The sequence below is a fragment of the Felis catus genome, chromosome B2 (assembly GCF_018350175.1).
Source record: "Felis catus isolate Fca126 chromosome B2, F.catus_Fca126_mat1.0, whole genome shotgun sequence".
NCBI lineage: Eukaryota > Metazoa > Chordata > Mammalia > Carnivora > Felidae > Felis > Felis catus.
Genome location: NC_058372.1, coordinates 26922235 through 26941131, shown reverse-complemented (window position 1 = coordinate 26941131; position 18897 = coordinate 26922235). Strand labels below are relative to the sequence as shown.

The 18897-nt window shown below is 45.3% G+C and overlaps 1 protein-coding gene across 2 annotated transcripts in view; it reads right to left on the bottom strand.

Annotated features, from left to right (window-relative positions):
- Nucleotides 1-2629: 2629 nt before the first annotated feature.
- The window catches only part of GMDS (GDP-mannose 4,6-dehydratase), a 629071-nt gene continuing 612803 nt past the window's right edge, over nucleotides 2630-18897 (bottom strand). For both annotated transcript variants that reach the window (XM_045057196.1, XM_003985853.5), the window contains 2 exons: nucleotides 3377-3445; nucleotides 2630-3067 (listed from right to left, as the gene is read on the bottom strand). In XM_045057196.1, coding sequence (XP_044913131.1) covers nucleotides 3005-3067; nucleotides 3377-3445 — 132 coding nt within the window. In that variant the 3' untranslated portion in view covers nucleotides 2630-3004. The remainder of the gene's footprint in view (nucleotides 3068-3376; nucleotides 3446-18897) is intronic.

Sequence of the window (18897 nt, the reverse complement as noted above, 5' to 3'; positions counted from 1 at the left end):
TTTCCTGAGGAGTCATCTTGGCGGGGAACTTTATCTCCCCTAGCATTTCAACACTTCCCTGCACTGCAGGCCTTTATCCCCAAACAGCTGTAGGGGTGTGTCAGTTTTATGCGGGGCCTAGCTCCCTCCTAATTCCTTAAAGACAAAGGGCAACAGACACCTCCCAAGACAGAGGCAGGCAGGCAGGTCAGGTTGAAAGTGAGGTGCTTGGGTGGCCCAGGTATCCATGCACCTTGGTGTTCATTAGGGGCATAAATGTGGTGTTTGGCGCCTTTGGTGTTGTGTTTGAATGTACTCAAAGTTTGACTTTCTTAGATTTTACTTAAAAAAAAAAAAGGTGGAAGCTATTTTATCATACTTGAATAGCAAGGGCTGGCTAACCAGGAAAAGGGGAGGTAAATAAGTTCAGTGAAACTGAGTTGAGATTTAAGATGGAAGACACTGTTTAATAAAAAGAACTGTCCTGAAGGTATGTCTGAGTGAAATTCACAGCACAGAAAGAACATAAATACCTAAGCAAATATATTCTCTTTTTCACCCTTTTTAAGTTTTTTTTTTTTTTTTTTGAGAGAGAGAGAGCACACCAGTGAAGGAGGGTCAGAGAGAGAGAGAGAGAGAGAGAGAGAGAGAAGGAGACAGAGAATTCCAAGCAGGCTCTGCACTGCCAACACAGAGCCCAACGTGGCACTTGAACCCACACACGGTGAGATCATGACCTGAGCTGAAAAGCCTGACACTTAACCGACTGAGCCACCCAGAAGCCCCTTTTTCACCTTTTAAACAGAAGGAGACCAGGAAGCCAAACGAGCCAACCCCTTCCCCCCAGTTGAGGGTTCAGAAATAGAAAGAAGGTTGCAACCAAACATACTCTTGTGTCTTTCAAAAACTGATGCTCTGGGCCATCGTGAGGAAAATAATATAACATTATAACTCCACTACAGTTCCATTAAGCCCCTGCCTAGAATCCCTCCTGATCCTTACTAAGGAGCTTATTATGGTTTTGGGCTAACAGCCTCAAAACACTGAATTACATGGGGCCACTGCAAAGCCTGAAGGACCCTTGAATGGCCTCTATACTTGGGTGTGGGATGAGGTGAAGGTTCATGGGGTCAGAGGAGGAGAGGGGGTGCCTGTCCATCAGGGTCAAGGCTAAGGGGAATGTGTGTGTGATTTGTGAGGTTTATGAGACTATGTGTGTGGCCGTGTGTTTGTGATAGCAGGCTTGTGAGTTGTGTTTTCAAGTGTTTGTGAGACTATTGTGTGTCAGTGTGTGAGATGGCAGGTTGTAGGTGAGTATTTGTATTTGTGTGCATGGGAGTGTTTGGATGTGTGACAATGTGTGTGACTGTGTATTTGTGAGTGTGTATGTGTGCCCACCAGCCATTTCAGTCCTGGAGCCCAGCCTTCCAGGACCATCTGTTTCCCATTAGCAGCATCCCGATTGGGAGAAGGCCTGTCCTGGGGCAGCTTCTGAGAACCGGGTGGGCCAGCTCAAGCTGCCCCAGTTCTGCTCCATCGAAGCCGAGGCTGCCCCTGGCCAGCATGCTCTTGCAGCAACTCAGGCAGCCACACAAAGAGCCCTCTTTCCTGCCGCCAGCCGTTGGAGCCTGGGTCCTCCCCCAGATCATAAACCTGCCGGTGAAGACATTCAGAAATAGTTCACCGGCATTCACACAAGCATGTGCAAAGGCTGGAATTCCATTTGCTGTAAAGTTTTATTTTATTTTCCTTGGAGGTGGAGTGAGGGGGGAAAAGAAGAGTCCTGACCCAGTTTATTCTAGGGCAAAATATTGTATTTCATGCAGAAGTATACACCTGTACACAAATCTTTGCTTGCTGCTTGTGGGTTATATACATTTATGTGTCCACCTGCCTTAACCTGCCTTAATCCACTGTACACAGCTCAGGAGAACATACCTGCGGTGAAAGCCAGGCCACCTAAATGATGCACTCAATAAAAGTGGATCCAGTCATCTGAGGCCCAAGTTAAACCTCTTTATTATAATTTTTAATTAACATTGATGTAGTTCAAATGCACAATGTCTGGCATATATTAGTTACTTAATATAAATTGGTTGAATGACTAAATCAAAATTAGATTTAAAAAGTGATCTGGTACTGAGAAGTGGTTGGAAATAAGTATTGTGTGAAAGATTCTAGACCACAAGGAAAGGCATGGGTTCAGAGACCTCTGGGTAAATCAGGGGCTTTGGCCTGGAATGTTCCAACAATATTTACTTACCTTCACGTTGCTTCTTCTAGCCCCCCTCTATTTCTCAAGACTTCTTTTGAGATGGTGGGAGCCCCGTGGGTTCTAATTATAGTCAGCAGAGAGACCTGAGGGGGTGTGAATGCCTCCTTTCTTCAGGAACTGGGTTTCCAGATCGGCTGGATAGAGTGGCTTATTGTCACCAGAAGGAAAGAAGTGTCCCAGGCAGAGCCTTAGGAGAACACTCCAGAGAGGCCAGGCTCAGGCCCAGCAGGGGTCTACCTGCAGGGGCTCTCTCCAAAGGGAGGGAGGCTTAAAGGAAGCTATTTCACTCCAAGGCAAGAATTTGGGTGTTTTTGTTTGGGGGTCCTTATAGCCGCTCTTATACTTCGGGAAAAACATTGACATCGACTCTGTTAATGCTAGTTCATAGAAAGGACATTTTTAATAAAAGAGAAAAACAATTTGAAAGCCCCACAATTTCAGTTGTCTAATGACATAATTTCAAGTATAGTGAACTTGTGATTAAAACATCTTGTTGATTTCACAAAACCCTTCAGAAGAGGCCTCGACAAATGGAAATTGGGCCGAACCCCGGAGTGCCACGTCCCGGCTGCTACAAACCTCAGCCGTCCCACATCCTAACGGCGGGAATAAGGCGCAGTGGCAAGGAGGGTCGCACGGAACGGGCCGGATTCTCCCGCCCCTCCCAGATCACACCTGCGGCCCCGCACCCGCCGATTCCAAGCAGGGACCGTAGGCCGGCAGGGGCGGCTCGGGGCTCCGCGGTCGCGCTCACGCGTTGGGGTTGTTTCTCATGAGCTCCACGTCGGCGTCCACCATCTCCCTCACCAGCTCCTGGGACCCGAGACAAAGGGGGTGGGCGGTGAAGGAGAAGTTTCTGCCACACTCTCCCGGTGACACCTCCACCCCCTGTGGCGCGCGCGGAGCGGCCTCGGCAACCCTCCCTCCACCCTACCCGCCTCCACCCTGCCCCCTCCTCTCCTTCCAAGCCTGGGACACCTAGGGCGCCCGGCGGGGCCCGAACGCTGCTGCTTCGGACGCCTCGCTGCTTCGCCGGGCCGGCCACCCCTCCCGCCGGGCCCGACCCGGCCCAGCCCCGCAGCGAGCGGGCCAGCGGATTCTGCCGTAAAAAAAGGCACTTACATCAAAAGCGACCCGGGGTTTCCAGCTCAGCTTCTGTTTCGCTTTGGTGCAATCTCCTTGCAGAAAGTCCTGCGGGGGGAGGGAAAGATAAAGCAGACGTGAGTCGGGGGCGGCGGCGGCGGCGTCCTTCCCGCTGCTGTCGGCGGGCAGCTCAGGATGCACACGGCTGGCTCCCCGTTTCCCTCCTTTTGGTCCCCGTCAGGCACGCTCAGTCGCGGCTCCCGGAGCCGTAAATCTTGGGAAGGTCGCGTTTAAGAATGCGCGGCACAGATCAGTGCGGACCGTGACAGCGGTTCCGTCCCCAGCTCACGCAGCCACCTCCTCCTGTCCACCCCTCCCCTCCGCGGCGTCCCATTGACGCTAAATGACTTAAAACACACACACACACACACACACACACACACACACACACACACACACACCCACCCCAACATGAAGTTGTCAGGGACGCTACTGTGAGAACTGTTTCGAATTACCGCACTTCTCAGGCAAGTAGAGGAGTAAATGAGCAGACGCCTCCTCCCCGCCCCCGCGCTCCGCGGCAGCTTTCCTCTCCGCTGCAGGGCGGACGGCCGTGAGCCCTCCGCGGGCGCGCTCCGACTCACCCCGGAGGCTCCGGGGCTCCGGGGCGCCGGGTCCGCAGCGTGCTGGCGCGCGGCGCTGGGGGACCCGGGACTCCGCGGCGGGGGGCTGGGTAATCCCCGGTCCGCAGAGCTGTTCTTTCCGGGCGGTGGCCTCGAGCTTTCCTGACCCACGGTAAAGACGGGCGGCTCACTGCCATCCAGCACACCCGCGTGCACATAAAACGAAACTGAAGTTTCACGAAGCAATCCTCGCCCTTACTGTCCAGGGGCACGACATACAGTATTTTCTCTTTTGTTCTGTTCTGTCCCATTCCTTAGAAAATAATGATCTCAAGCCACTTCACCTCACGACCCACTAATACGTGCAACCAGCTGTCTGAAAATACAGCTCCGAAGAGCCAGCACCCTGCAGCTTCTTCAGCTCCACCGCACTCCTTCCTTTGCCCAGCGTTCCCTAACTGCTCTGATGGAAGATCAAGTTGATTTTGAAACGACCCTCCAGCTCCTGTACACGAAGCTGACATTTACTTGATCCTTGCGTTTCTCATCCCATCTGACAAGGTCTTATCAAAATATCTATCTATCTATCTATCTATCTATCATCTATTTATAACGCCAAAGACTCAGGTTGGGTCGGCCCTGCTCAGCTTTACCAGTTCAGGCATGGAACTGCTTTAGGAGAGTTTCCATCCACTTAAGAGACTTCCTTAGAAGGAAACTGTCTAATAGAAAACTATAGGGAGATGTATAAATCCTGTACCTCAGCCCTCACTCACCCATTTCTTATTATAGATTTCTGGAGACTGATTCGGAAGAACATTGAGATGAGAATTTCAAGAGGATTTGAAAAAAGAAAGGGAGGGAGGGAGGGAGAGGGAGGAAAGAAAGAAAGAGAAAGAAAGAAAGAAAGAAAGAAAGAAAGAAAGAAAGAGGAAAGAGACGTACTTTGAAACAGACCATTGGGGGGGTGAAATAAACATTTAGCTTTGCCTAAATACATGTACAAATGTATTCATCAAACAGTACACAAGATGAGTCCTTAAGACAGAAGAATGTGAAGGTGGTATGACAAAGAGCTGTACTTTAAACAGGATATATACCCCATTGAGAAACTATTTTAGTTATACACAATATTAAAGAACAGCCTAAAACCAGTTACATCAAGTGAAAGTAACAGATAATGAAGCGGCAGCTTGAAAGCCTGCCCACTGATTTTCTTCAGATTCCCTGAAAGGTAGCACGTGTGGGGAGTTTGTTAGAGATTCATGATCAGAAAGGCCACAAAGGGCTGGGCAGAATTGGTGCCCACCTTCACTGAGACTTCCATACTGAAGGGTGTCTGGATGCTACTTCTGAATGAGCATGCAATAGTCCTGCCTTACCCTCAGTGTCACTTTCCATGGCTTCAGTTACCTGCCTTCAACTGAGTCTGGAGCAGGCAAACAGTCAGAAGGTCAGCAGTAGCCTACCCCTATGCCTACGTCATGCACCTCACTGCCTCTCATCACTAGGTATGTTATCATCTCACATCATCACAAGAAGGGTAAGTACAGTACGGTAAGGTATTTCGAGAGAGTGACACCACATTCACATAACTTTTATTATGGGATATTGTTATAATTGTTCTGTTTTCTTATTAGTTATCATTGTTTATCCCTTAGTGTGCCCAATTTATAAATTAAACTTTATCATAGGTGTGTATGTGTAGGAAGAAACATAGTATACATAGAGTTCAGTACTATTGACAGTTCTAAGCATCACTGGAGGTGGGGCTTGGAATGGACCCACCTTGAATAAGGGCGGCAGCGCCCTGTACTGTATGCTTGAAATCGTTCTCTAACAGAGTACATTCAACAACGCTCATTCTCCATCATCCATCATTACTTTTTAGGCTTGAATAAATCAAACTCCCAAAGGCGTTTGCATTTCACAATACAGTGAAGTACTGATTTCCTCTCCAGAGTGTTAAATAATAATAAAACAAGTTATTTCTGCTGGTCCTAACAGTCCACATACAGATTCTTCAGGAAAAGTAGGATACAAAAATTAATAACTGGCAATTTAACACTGCATGGAGTGCTGGAAATATAAGTGGAAAAACAAATTAATTTATTTCTCTTTCCTTTCCCTAAATAAACTTGTATATATTTCCACAATACTTCTCTATTTTACTATAAAAGTCACACAAAGATATTCATTCTTTTTCCCCAGAGAGCTGTGAAATGTGGCGTCATGAAGCAACACAGCCTCCCTCAATTCTATAGCAGTTACATAGCTTGAAGAAACATGGTTATTGTTTAATCACATAACACTTGCTGTAAATCAACCAGCATTGCATAGGATGCAATTCATGGCTCTGAACTTATAGTTAGCAAAACCCTAAAACCCATTTTGGCTTCAAATGATCTCAGTAGGCTTGGGAAAGGGAGCTTTGTATTGTAATTATGTTTCCTGTATTTTTCTACAAGTAGCTCATAATATAAAAACAACTAGGGAACTACAATTAAGGAAAAAGAAAAATGGTTTTCAAAAGCTCAGCAACAGACATTGCTACCATACACTGTAAAAGTATTTCATTGAAACCAGAGACGCACCCAGTTAAACTTCCCAATTTAGTTTTGAGCCCAGCTCCTACATTCCAGTCTAGCAGCTTACTTTAACCTTCTGCCAAGGCTCTGTCTCCCTGAAATTTAATTAGACCAAGAGACCTAGTGAAGGAAGAGGATGAGGTTCCATCAAAACAAAGCAGCAGCTCTCTATGCCAGCTGCTACTGAGCTAACATCTAGACTAGTCCGTGTGCTTTTGCCCCTGTCAACTTTTAGGGAAAGATTAGGGACATCCTAGCTTGTTCACTTCTCCTGAAGGATTTTCTTACTTCTTTCTGTTGGGTCCCTTTAGGGAAAATATATAGTAAATGGTTTAGGCTGCAGGGTTTGGGGCATAAGGTGGACTTAAAGGGTGGGGTGGGGAAAGTGTGGCCCAGGAGTATAGGTGGCTCTGGAATGACAGCAAGGACACACAAATGCTTCTTTAAATAAGGCTTCTGCCACCGTGAAAAGAAATGGGATTGGGGAAGCTGGATTCTTACAAGAACATCAGGAACTAACCGCTCTTCTCACAGGACTACAGGGGCAATGCTGGGGTGGGGTGGAGAGGGGAAGGGGAGGGGAGGGAGAGGGAGGCAGATAAGGTCACACTACAGTTTCCCTTTACATTTGACAAATCCTCTCCTCTAGGGGCGTGATCAGCTCCTAAGGAGGAGAGAGAAGAATGATTCATCTGTTTTGTCCTTTTCTTCTTTTTTGACAGTTCAGTTCCTTCTTTATTTATAGGCTTAAAGTCATAGTATGACAACAGGGGCAAGAGCTGATTAAGGAGATTTTATGTACACTTTCCAAAATGGGCTTTCTGCACTGGGTGGTCTGGAGCTTTTCTGAGAGAGAGAGAGAGAGAGAGAGAGAGAGAGAGAGAGAGAGAGAGAGAATAAAGCTCTGGGAAAAATTTAAAGCATTTCTATGTGAATATGACATTTCCTGAACTCTGGCTTCTGGTGTCTTCACTGTTTCCATTGCTATTCCTTAGGTGAGCTATACAGTTTCAACATGTGATTTATTATTGTCAAATTCAATTAGGTTTAGCTGAGCATTTTACAGCAGCAAAACAGCATGAGCAAAGAGAAAACGTGCATGTCCAGGTGCCCAGAGCCCCCTTATTTTTTCTCGGACTCCCTGCCTACCGTTGACTGGTCAGACCTTTAGGAGCTGTCCTCTGATGGCTCTGTCTAGGCATAAACCCTACAGGCCCAATGCCAATGGCCAGAGTTGGAAACAGCAGCCCAGTAGGAGGGCATGTTTTGCTGCAGCAATTTTTCAGGCTTTCCTGGCTTATGTTCTTGTTATAGTGAACTGATAAAGGGCCAGACCAAATCCTGGAAAAGTCATTAAGCCAGTTCCTGAGCCCACAGTAGTTAACATAAAATCCAGAAAAGGAGAGACCATGCTGTGCCATTATCTTCTACTCTAACTATAGTTCCCTTTCCTCAAATCTCCTGGGTGCCTTTTTATCTCAATCAAGATAACAGCGCATCTTTAAATCACACCGGTTAGTCTTCTTTCCTCCCTGCCCCCAATCTTTTTAAAATTTTGATCATCATTTAACACATTAAATGTCTTTGATACCCACCCTCTCTCCTGAAAATCACTGTGGGGAGTGCTAATAAATAGATTGACAACATAGGATAACTTCTCAAAATTCATAGTGTAATTTTCTTTGTCTCCCTTTTTCTCTGTGGTTGTGTTGGGGAAATTTAAATATTTATTTCAAATCATGTGTTGGATACCATGTTTCCTCAACAGGTCTGCCTGTGAGGTTTGCAAAGGACAGCTGTTTAGGTGGAGAACCATTTTAAGAGTGTGAGCACTTTTGGCAGGATGTTGTTAAATTTCTAATGTGCATATTGAAAGAAATTGACTCTTGAGTGTTACAAATAAGGAGAAGATGTATAGACAGGGGATGTTAATAAAGAAAACTAAGACTGGTGAAAGCCCTGGTTATATCTTCAAGAATTTAAAATACAGAGCTGTGAGTAACACTGGATATTCATTTCTTCTGTTTTTTTTTTAAAGGCAAAATTGAGGAATAGCTTAGGTTCCAAGGGAATAAAAGAATGAAGCAAATTTGGTTCTTGATCTAACTTTATGCTAATGTGGAGTGAGCAGAAAAAGATTACTCTTGGGTAAATGCTTCTTTTTAGAGAAAAAGAAATGCTAAAACAAAACAAAATACCAAAAACCAAAACAACAACAAACTTCAGTAAAATGGAAAAAGCTTTAAAGATGCCTAGAATATCCCAGTCAAGATTCAAGATGTGCAGCTGGGAGTCAGCAAGAATGGGGTGGGGGAATGAAGACTGAGATTTCCCCCAGAAAGTTTGCAATATAGTATGTCTCTTATTGGGCAATTTAAACTCTTGCATGCTCACAACTACATCATTTGATTGAAACCTTCCCAGAGACGGAGTGAATCTCAGAGCAGTAAGAAAGGCAGTGGCCTTAATAACGGAACGAACATTTCCCCCTCTCTTCCCTTTTACTGCCATATATCAGCACAAATTGAAGTTGAAGCAAGGCCTCTCCTTTAATGACAAGAGGTGATAAGAGACAAGAAGAAAACAGCAGGCCGTCTCGTCTGCTCAGGAAGCTGGACTCGGTGGGACTGTCCATCAGCAGGAGCTGACAGAATGCCGTCAGACCCCAAACAATGCTTGGGCTCAACCTCAGGGAAATTGAGTCAGTCAGCACCGGCTCTGATGAGCGAAGAACGTACTGACAGTGGAGATAAAGTGGCAAAGGGAGCAAAACTGAGTGAGCAGGCCCTGCATTGTGTCCCTGTCCTCAGTTACCCGGATGGAGGCTGCTGGGAGGCACTCGGCACAGGGTAACACATATATACCCCACACTGAATGCCCTGCAGAGCCCTCACATCATCACCACTGTCACCTCCACTGGTGGCCTTGCATGTAAGCCTGGTTAGTTATGATTCAGGATGTGCTGTACTGACCCCTTGGATGGTGCCTGAGGGGGTCTCCAGGATCCTGTGACCCCTCAGTGATCCCATTAGTCTAGGTTGGGGACCACTTATTTTCAATTGGTAGCATTTATCATTTGGAACCAGGAGCTATTAAGAGCTACTAAACAAAGGGAAGGAAATACTTCTGTGTGTGTATGGCTTAGACACTACTGAAAAATCTATTTAGCATGGTAGAGCTTTCATGGACAGTGAATGAGAACACTGTATTCCTTATGCTCCCACTTGTAAAAAAAGCCTAAGGTGGTAAAAGAAAGTATTCACTTTATTAAGGGAGAACCCAATTAATGGCACTTATAGTGCAGCCTACATATAGATGCATCTTTTTAAAAAAATTTTTTTAATGTTTATTTATTTTTGAGACAGAGAGAGACAGAGCATGAACGGGGGAGGGTCAGAGAGAGAGGGAGACACAGAATCCGAAACAGGCTCCAGGCTCTGAGCTGTCAAGCACAGAGCCTGATGCGGGGCTCAAACTCATGGACCGCGAGATCATGACCTGAGCCGAAGTCGAACGCTTAACCAACTGAGCCACCCAGGCTCCCCTAGATGCTTCTTTTTAACATGTGTTCTAAAAATATGGTTAGCACAGAAAGAGAAATGCAGTGGGGCACCTAGGTGGCTCAGTCGGTTGAATGTCCGACTTTGGCTCAGGTCATGATCTTGCAGTTGGTGAGTTCGAGCCCCATATCGGGCTCTGTGCTGACAGCTCGGAGCCTGGAGCCTGCTTCGGATTCTGTCTCCCTCTCTTTCTGCTCCTCCCCTGCTCACACTCTGTCTCTGTCTCTGTCTCTCTCTCTCAAAAATAAATAAACAAAAAAATTTAAAAGAAAAGAAAGAAATGTAGTTAGACAAAAAGCACTCTATAAGACATATTGACAACACAATCATGCAGGAGACATACAGGACTTAACCACACTAATTTTCTTTTAAATAGGTTTTTAAAAATATTGTGGAGAAAGCCCCTTCAGGCAGACATACTTGAGACGTGTAGAGACGAGGGCAGTGGTCCATTATCCTGCATGGAAGGGACATACAGAGCCATACAACGCATGTTATGCTAAGGCCCAGCTTCTCCCCTCATTTGAAGGGGCAGAGGAGCAGGGTGCCCTTACAGCAGGGTCCCAAGAGGTGTCCAGCTATCTGCAGCATCCAGCCCTGAGGGCCTTCAGGGCCTGTCCTGTTCAGACAGGCTGTGAGTGAGCTAGCTGAGCAAAGGAAAACATCTTTCAGAAGCTGTGCTTTGTAGCTTTGGGGAAACTGTCTGTTCATAGGTTGGTGTTAATAGGTTGCTTTAAATAAAATAAGCAATAGGATTTGGGGAATAGGATGTAGGCTTGCATCATACACATTTATGAGGTACTAATGTCTTTCTGTACCTATTCTACATCTACATTGTAATCATAGAGTTAATTTTTGTTGTTGTTTTTAGCTTTATTTCTTGATCCCTGGTGCTTACAGGAGTATCAAGCTAGGGAAAGCTAGATTAAGTACTGTAACTGGAGCCCTCTTGGTTCTGATTTCTTCACTGATCTTCACTCCAAACAGTTGATATGGGGGGCTGACTCACAGTTGTGATGCAGAGCCAGTTAATGAAAGGGAGATAAGATTGTTAGTGACCTCAGCATTCCAGGCTTCAAAGCCAGCACCATCTTCGATGGAAATTACTGGTTACTGTTAATAACTGGATCTAGGGTGTAAAGATTTACCCATGCTGGTAGGAGGTGACACAAACCCTGAGGAAAGGAGATAAAGCACCTTTAAGTGGACCGATTAAAGATTGTTGTGACCTAATTGGCAAGTGGCACTCTGGAGCACAAGAAGCAGGCTGCCTTTCTTTTGCCACTTAGTACTTTTCAACCTCAAAGTACTTTACATACATCGGCTAATTAAATCTCCAGGCAATCACATTCAAAATGCAACTCAAGAGATCTTGTATCTGTTTCAGGTGCCCATTTCCTAGGGATGAAAGCACTGTACAAAGTATCCATGAGGGTTAAAGCCCAACTCTGTTGTGCAGCTTATCTTCAGCATGCATGTGGTGGGGAGCCACCTTGTCACCAGGGAAGGTACCTTCTCACTTGGGGGAGGCTGACTTGGGTCACACGAGACCCCTAATAGCAACAGGCGAAGGTGATTTTCCTTAAGCTTGTTCCTTTGCAGTTTGTTAGGAAATACACACCACCCCTTAGAAAAGGTTCTGCCCTCCTTTTGAATATTAGTACTAAAAAATATTGTAAGTGATATGAATGCCTCCATAATATAGATGGGATATTTTTTCCTTTGGGATTTTTCTCATTTTATATAGTACCATAGGTCACTCAAATTCAGAAACTCACTTCAGTAGTCCTTCTTTCCCTCCCTCCTTTCAGTCCATCCATCTGTCCGTCCATCCATTCATCCATCCATCTGACCATCCATCCTCCTCCCAACCAAAATAAAAATTATATGACAGGGTCATTCAAATGTATACCCCCACATTCCTTCAAGCATTCATGCCCTCAGTAACTTAAGAAACTCTAGGATTAACCAGGCAGCTGACTAAGTCCAAATTCTTGTTTTACGGTTGTTTCTCTAGGGACTTTTATATTTGAGGAAAAATTAAGACAAGTATGATGGCATTTGTTAGTAAGGTTTTTGAGAGGTATGGAGAAAAGAGCATTAAGACAAATATTTAGGTTTTTTATGATTTTATCTATCCATTATTTGGTTTCCTATTACCATGGTTAATAGAGAGTTTACCAGGCTTCTGGGTATCTATATCACATGTTACCTGGCATTCTTTCTTTTATATTTTTATAAGAGGAATAGAATCCTATACCTCTACGTATCTATAGAGATATTTAAACAAATAACTTGATTAATGTCACAAAGCCATCTAGTAGTAGAGTTTTGGACTAGAAGTCAGGATTTCTGATACTTAGTCCAGCACTCACAATGCTCAGTGGTACAAACCCTCCCTAAAAAGTACTATAAGCAATATACTTTATGCTTCACTAATTTGAGTGGCACAAAGGTCTCTAAATAATAAAGACTGTAACAACAGATAGAAATATGGAACATACTCCAGTGATGAATGAAAGAAATGGACAGAGAAGAGTAGATACAGTATGATTCAATGTGTATGAAGTTCTAGTACTGGCAATCTAATTGATGGTGATAGAAATTAGATCGGTGGTTACAGGGGAAAAGAGCAACAGGGAAGGTGCACGAAGAAACTTTTGGGTGATGTTCTTTACATTGATAGGAGTGTAGCATACATGAGTGTATGCATTTGTCAAAGTGGACCCAAATATATAGTTAAGATCTGTGCCTTTCATTGTGTATAACTTCGACCTCAATAACAAAAGATTCTTAGACACCACCACCAATACAGAGACATCACTGGAGAGACTTGACTTTGTATCGTGGCTCAACCACTTAGCTGTGTGGGGGGCAAGTTTCTCAGTATTTCTAAGCTTCAGGTTTTAAATCTGTAAAATGGGGAAAGCATCACCTATCTTGCAGGGCTGCTGTGAGAATTCAAGATTACACATAGAAAGTAGCTAGCACTATTTCCAATTCATTTTACACTGTTAAGGCTAGCTAGTGTTGCTCTTATCACTGAATTATAGGGAAAGCTATCCTGTTAATTTCTTATAGTTAATATCACAGATGAAAATGTAATCTTTTAAGTGGATTGTCTTATAGTTTTTCTTTGATGCTTGTATGTTACTTTAACCTTGCACTTAACCTTTACTACTATTTTTAAATCGTCATTTTGTTTGAATCACTGTAACCAGAGTACACAGGATTTTGTATTCTACTTTCCCCCAATTATTGTAAACATTTCATAATGCTCTTGATCCTTTGCTGCCAAATGTTTATAGTTTTAGATGCTGGAGAAGTAGCCGTGGACAAGACAAGGCCATGTTCATGAGCTTATGTTCCAGCTGGGAGAGACAGTCAAGAGGACAGGAGATGTGAATAAGACCATGTCAACTACTGAGAGGGTTTGGCAAAGACAGAAGAGAGAGCAAGCTTGATAAAGAGTGGGAAGGCTGGGTAGGGAAGGCCTTCCTAAAGAAGTAACATATGATCCCAGATTTGAATCACAACAAAAAGCTAGTCACAGGAAGTCCTGGGGTAGGAGGGTCTTTCAGGGACACCACAGGTATAAGGACCTTAGGAAGCAACACCGCTGGTCTGAGATGCAGAGAGAAGGCCACTGTGTCTGGGCAAAATGAACGAGGGTGATCAGAGCCCAAGACAAAGTTGGAGAAGTAAAAAAAGGTCAGATCATGCCTGGCCTGCTGGGTAATCCCTATCACGGGGCCCAGGTCTCTCCCAGCAAAGCCGTGTCTTCACAAGACTTTACTCTCTAGTCACAGATTGTGTCGTAAACTATTTGCAGCTGGCCGGCCACAGTCATACAGCTGGTTAACTCAACTTGATATAGCTCACAAGTCTGATTTTCAGATGCCGATGCAATCTTTCAAAGTATGAATGGGACTGACTTTTAGCTAAATGTTTAAAAGGGTGGATGACATATTTTTGCCTGGCATGCTTCAACCCCTTTGCCTCCTAAAAAAGCTGCCACGCTTTGATTTGTTTGTGCCACCCAACCTAGAACCATCTGGCCACTCTTGAAGGGATTCTGCCTGAGCTATTGCAGTTAAGTCAGGATTATGCTCAGCTGGCCCTGTGGGACATAGGGCCCAAGAAATGTCATGGGGCCAGCAGGCAGGAACCTGGCCTATGAGCTGGCACCTGCTGGGGTATGTGGTAGAAGGGCCGCACCTCTTCTGGCCAAACAAGGACACACTCAACCTCCAGAGGGCTGCAGAGATGGCGCCCCACCCTTCACTTCCTCCTGTGTGAGCAGAATTCTGGCCGGAGTGAAACTCTAACTACAAATACTCCTTGTTGAGAGCTGCCTTCTTTTTCTCCACTAGTTTTCTTTTTTTAAATTTTTAAGTGTATTTATTTGTTTTTGAGAGAGAGAGAGACAGACTGTGAGAAGGGGAGGGGCAGAGAGAGAGAGAGAGGGAGACAGAATCCGAAGCAGGCTTCAGGCTCCAAGCTGTCAGTGCAGAGCCTGATGGGGGGCTCAAACTCATGAACCGTGAGATCATGACCTGAGTCGAAGTCGGACACTTAACCAACTGAACCACCCAGGCACCCGTCCACTAGTTCTCAAGACAATGGGACACAGCACTGAAAGTTGCTTGAGTTAATATATATTTTTTTTTTTTTTACCAAATTCTATGTCTGTAAAGGTTCACTCATCTACAGAGAAAGAACCTAGCTTTGCTTTAAAACGTATAGTCCTTCATCAGCCTACTACCCAAAACACGGAGTTTGGCTTGTGTTCTGAGCCCCTGGAGGCTTCCGGCACTGGGGGCACATGCTCCGTGGGATGTTTTCAGGCATCAGTGTGGGTGCTGTGCTGGATGGGAGCCTGGATCGGGGCTGTGGCAGGAGAGGAGAGCAGCCCAGATGCGGGGAGAGATAGTGAGAGTGAGAAGACTTGCTGAAGGACTGGATTTGGAGGAAAGAGGATTCACAGAGAACTCCTAGGATTTGGGCTTGAATGAGAACCTTTTCATTGCTTTCAAAGACACTGTATGAATTTACAAACACTACCAGCAAAGTAGGAGTGTAACTTTTTATCACAACCTCATTGACATTAGATTTTATCTCCTTTTCAAGGAAATCTCTCATTTTCATGATTATGAAACAGAGGCTCTTTGAAAAGATTACTTTTGTGAAATTACCTATGTTCTCTTATATCATTCCATGGAACATACTGTCTTGTTTCGGATCTTGATTTGTTGCCAAAGCCTCTTAGCTGAGGAAGTCTGGTTAACTCAGAGAAAGGAGCTCAGTTTCCACAGGCCCCAGCTGTGTTCGTGTGAAAGGAAGGAGAGGGGAAGGCAGCTCACCTTCTTCCATGACCCTAGCTAATGGACAGCTTCAGCTGTGCCTTAGGACAAGCAAGGAAAGGGTTAAGCCAAACTGTGTACACTATGCCCTACCAACCCGTCCCGCTTTTAATCTATGGCTTGTGGCAGGAGGAAGTCCGAGAGGTGGCCTTTCACATGACATCATAAAAGCCTGATTTATCGCCAGCCACCAAACATCTAGAAAATCATAACATCCTTTCAGGAAAATGCAGTGGAAAATAATCAGGTTGACTTTGATGAAAGCTTTGGTGGGGACTCCAAGTGTGACATTCTGCACAGTAACCCTTGGCAGGTGCTCTGTTTGTGCTTGGAGCGGCCTTCACAGACAAAGCCTGGAGTCCGAGTTGCTGGCTGCCCATAGCGGAGCATGGCTTTAATGTCCACAGATAAAACAAGAGTTTGGTTCACACTCTGCTAGCTTGCCTAAGATAACACTTGAGTGTATGTGAAAATGCTTTGGAAATAATAGCTCTATCTGGATGTGGGGAATTATTGATTATAGAAATATAAAGATCATACTCTTTTACATAACCCACCCCTACAGCAGCAATGCCCAACAGTAATAACTTCCTATACTGCTTCTGTTGATTTGCTCTTCTGTGCTTTCCTAGGACTATCTTTAGGACATGACTCTGCAGTTAGAACTTTTTCCTATGTAGTAGTTCCAAAGTAGTGCCCACTGTGGTATCGTTCTTAATAATTAAGGGGGATAAGAGATGACAGAGAAGACACACTCAAAAATGTCAGAGGAAATCAAGGGGTGAATTCCTCTTGCCACAAGGAATCAGTCCCAGGATTATTTGTATCACTATGTTGTTTCTCTTGATCAGTAAGTTGATAAAACCACCAAACAGGAGCCTCAGTTTCTTTTCTATGCATGATGTACTCTGCAAATAAACACAGGAAAGAGGGACAAAAAAGACTAGAGTATTGGATGGTTCTAGAATTCTGGCCACATCAAGTCTACAAAAGCTCAATGGCATAGAAAGTAGGCCTATCTTTGCAGATTGACACCAACTCTGAAGGTCCTGGCATTCTTGAGTTTGGGGGGAGAGGAGAGAGGTGTTCCAAAGATTGGGCCAGGACTGACAAAGGGCTAGTCAGGGTTGGAAGGCTGGCAAAATGAAGACTGGGATTCAGTTCTAAGTTATGTTCACTTTGTTTTACTGCTACACCTCAATTGTGTAGGGCAGAGACTTCACAGAATCAAAGGCTCAGGTAAGTACACACAGCCCTGTGAAGGTTCCTAGAAGGTTGATGCTCAGTGGAGGGAAGAGCCCCCAGTTTGGAGGATCTCAGAGTCTGGGTCCCAACACCATCAACCTCAGAATGGGTCTCCTACTGCCACATAAGGCAGCCCTAATCACTTCACTGTCAATTCCTTCTGAGTTTGATTTCTGAACTGGGAAAGCCTGCCCAAACCTGACCTTTCTGGGATTCTATATGGGGAACTGGAATGATGGGGAGGGAGCAGAGCAGAGAGGTGAGGCCCAGCTCTGGCCCTCCACATGAGTTCCATAATAACTCAAGCTTTCCTCATCTGTAAATGGGCTGGAAGAATTTTAAGGTGCCTTCTCTAAGCTACTGCTTGCCACTCTGCTAGGATTATGGGTACCTGCACAAGCACTACGTGCCTTGCATCAGTGCCATATGGATCATGTATTGCATCTTCTTGCCTAATGACTGCTCATCATTTCATAGTGGCTGTGGCAGCAGGAGCAGTGGTTCTCAAGTTCTGCTCCAGCTGGGCCCTGGTTTGGCTTAGCCTCAGCACTGCCCTGTGACTTTTGCTCCTGGTAAGCTGAGCAGTGGGGGGAGCTGGTGACTTAGCACACAATCAGATGGCCGAGGCCTATGCTGGCCCTGGTCACCTCTGCCCACAGAGGCTGGGCCCACACTTCCTGGGTGGGTCAGCCCATACTTCCTGGATGGCTCCATGTAGAGAGCACTAGTCAGGAGGCAGGTGACCTGAGGGTACAGGCGTGGTTTTGGTAGTGATGTGTTGCACGGGGCCCAGAGGGAACTATGGCTTCAAACATTCCCCATGAAAACATCCCTGAACATTTGGGGAGCTTTTCAAATAACCAGCCAGACTGAGTGCTTCAGCTGTCTTGTGGCTGTAAAGTGAATACTTGCAGTATCTTATTGCCCAGGGCTATGCATGTCACTGAGACACTTGCCTGATAAATAGTGGTGAAAGTGGGGGAACAAATCTACCACTGATGCAAATCCTAATCAAATGGCTTGGCCTACTGGAGACTGTTGCTGGGTTAGGAAGCTTCTACTCAGGGGCCTTTTAAGAGAGGTTCCCTCTTCAGTGGGCCAATGAGCCACCTCCACACCCCAGCTCTGACCATTCAGGACTTGGACATGAAGTGTTTCTGGCTGTCATTCACTCCAGAAGTCCATAGAGGCTCTGAGACCTATTACTAGTTTAGGGGTGGGGAAATTGGGAAATGCTTTGAGCTGGCAATAACAACACCTATTAATTGGGCCCCTTGCCTGAGCCATGTGCTAAGCACTTTACATACCTCCTACTGTTAAACTTTCTAACAGTCCTGTGTGCTCCATGAGGAAAGTGAGGCTCCGGTAAATGCCCACTGTCAGTTTGTGGTAGAGCCTGGATTCAAAACCAGGTTTCTGTGACCCCAGACCAGGTAATTAGCCCATTTATCTACACTCCCTCCCTTCTCCTTCTCTGTTTAGTATGTGGGCTGACAGTTGAGGTGTACAATACACCAAGTCACACATTCCCATCAAGCAGCTGTTCTTAATGAGGATGAAGTGCCACCCTGGAGAATTTGTTGAAGACATAATAGAAGGGGAATATACTTTCACTTCACTAGAGGTCCAGAAACACTAAAACTGTTGGTTAGACTGCCTGCGTGGGTTGTACACTACAGCAGATTTAGGAGTGGAAACCTGAGTCAGAAAAAAAGGAAGCATTATCAGGAGACACCACACTGAAATAAGCACATGGCTCTTGATGTCAAAACAGCACCTTCTGAAAAACTTTGACACAGCCATGGATTGTACAGCAAAAGCAAATTCATTGTTTTTCCTCAGCTGGAGGTGAAAGGTTTTATAGGGGGAGCCTCAGATGAAGAAGTATTTTGTTTTGGTTCATATGATTAATGCAGTTTTCTAAGAAAAAACAACCATCGGTTCCTCAAGCTCCATCAGGAATGGTCATGATAATGGACTTTGCAGGTAGCTAAAACATAGACCAGTGGGCAACTGCCTGTGGAAGGATTCTTCCTCATCTGTACCCCGCTGACACTACCAGGCCATGAGACTCCCAGTGGACTTCCTCTGGCAGAACCAGGCTCTGGGGTGGAATCTTCTAGGAACTGTTGGCTTTCTAGGACCACAAGGAATACTAAGAGATGCCTGACATGGGAACTC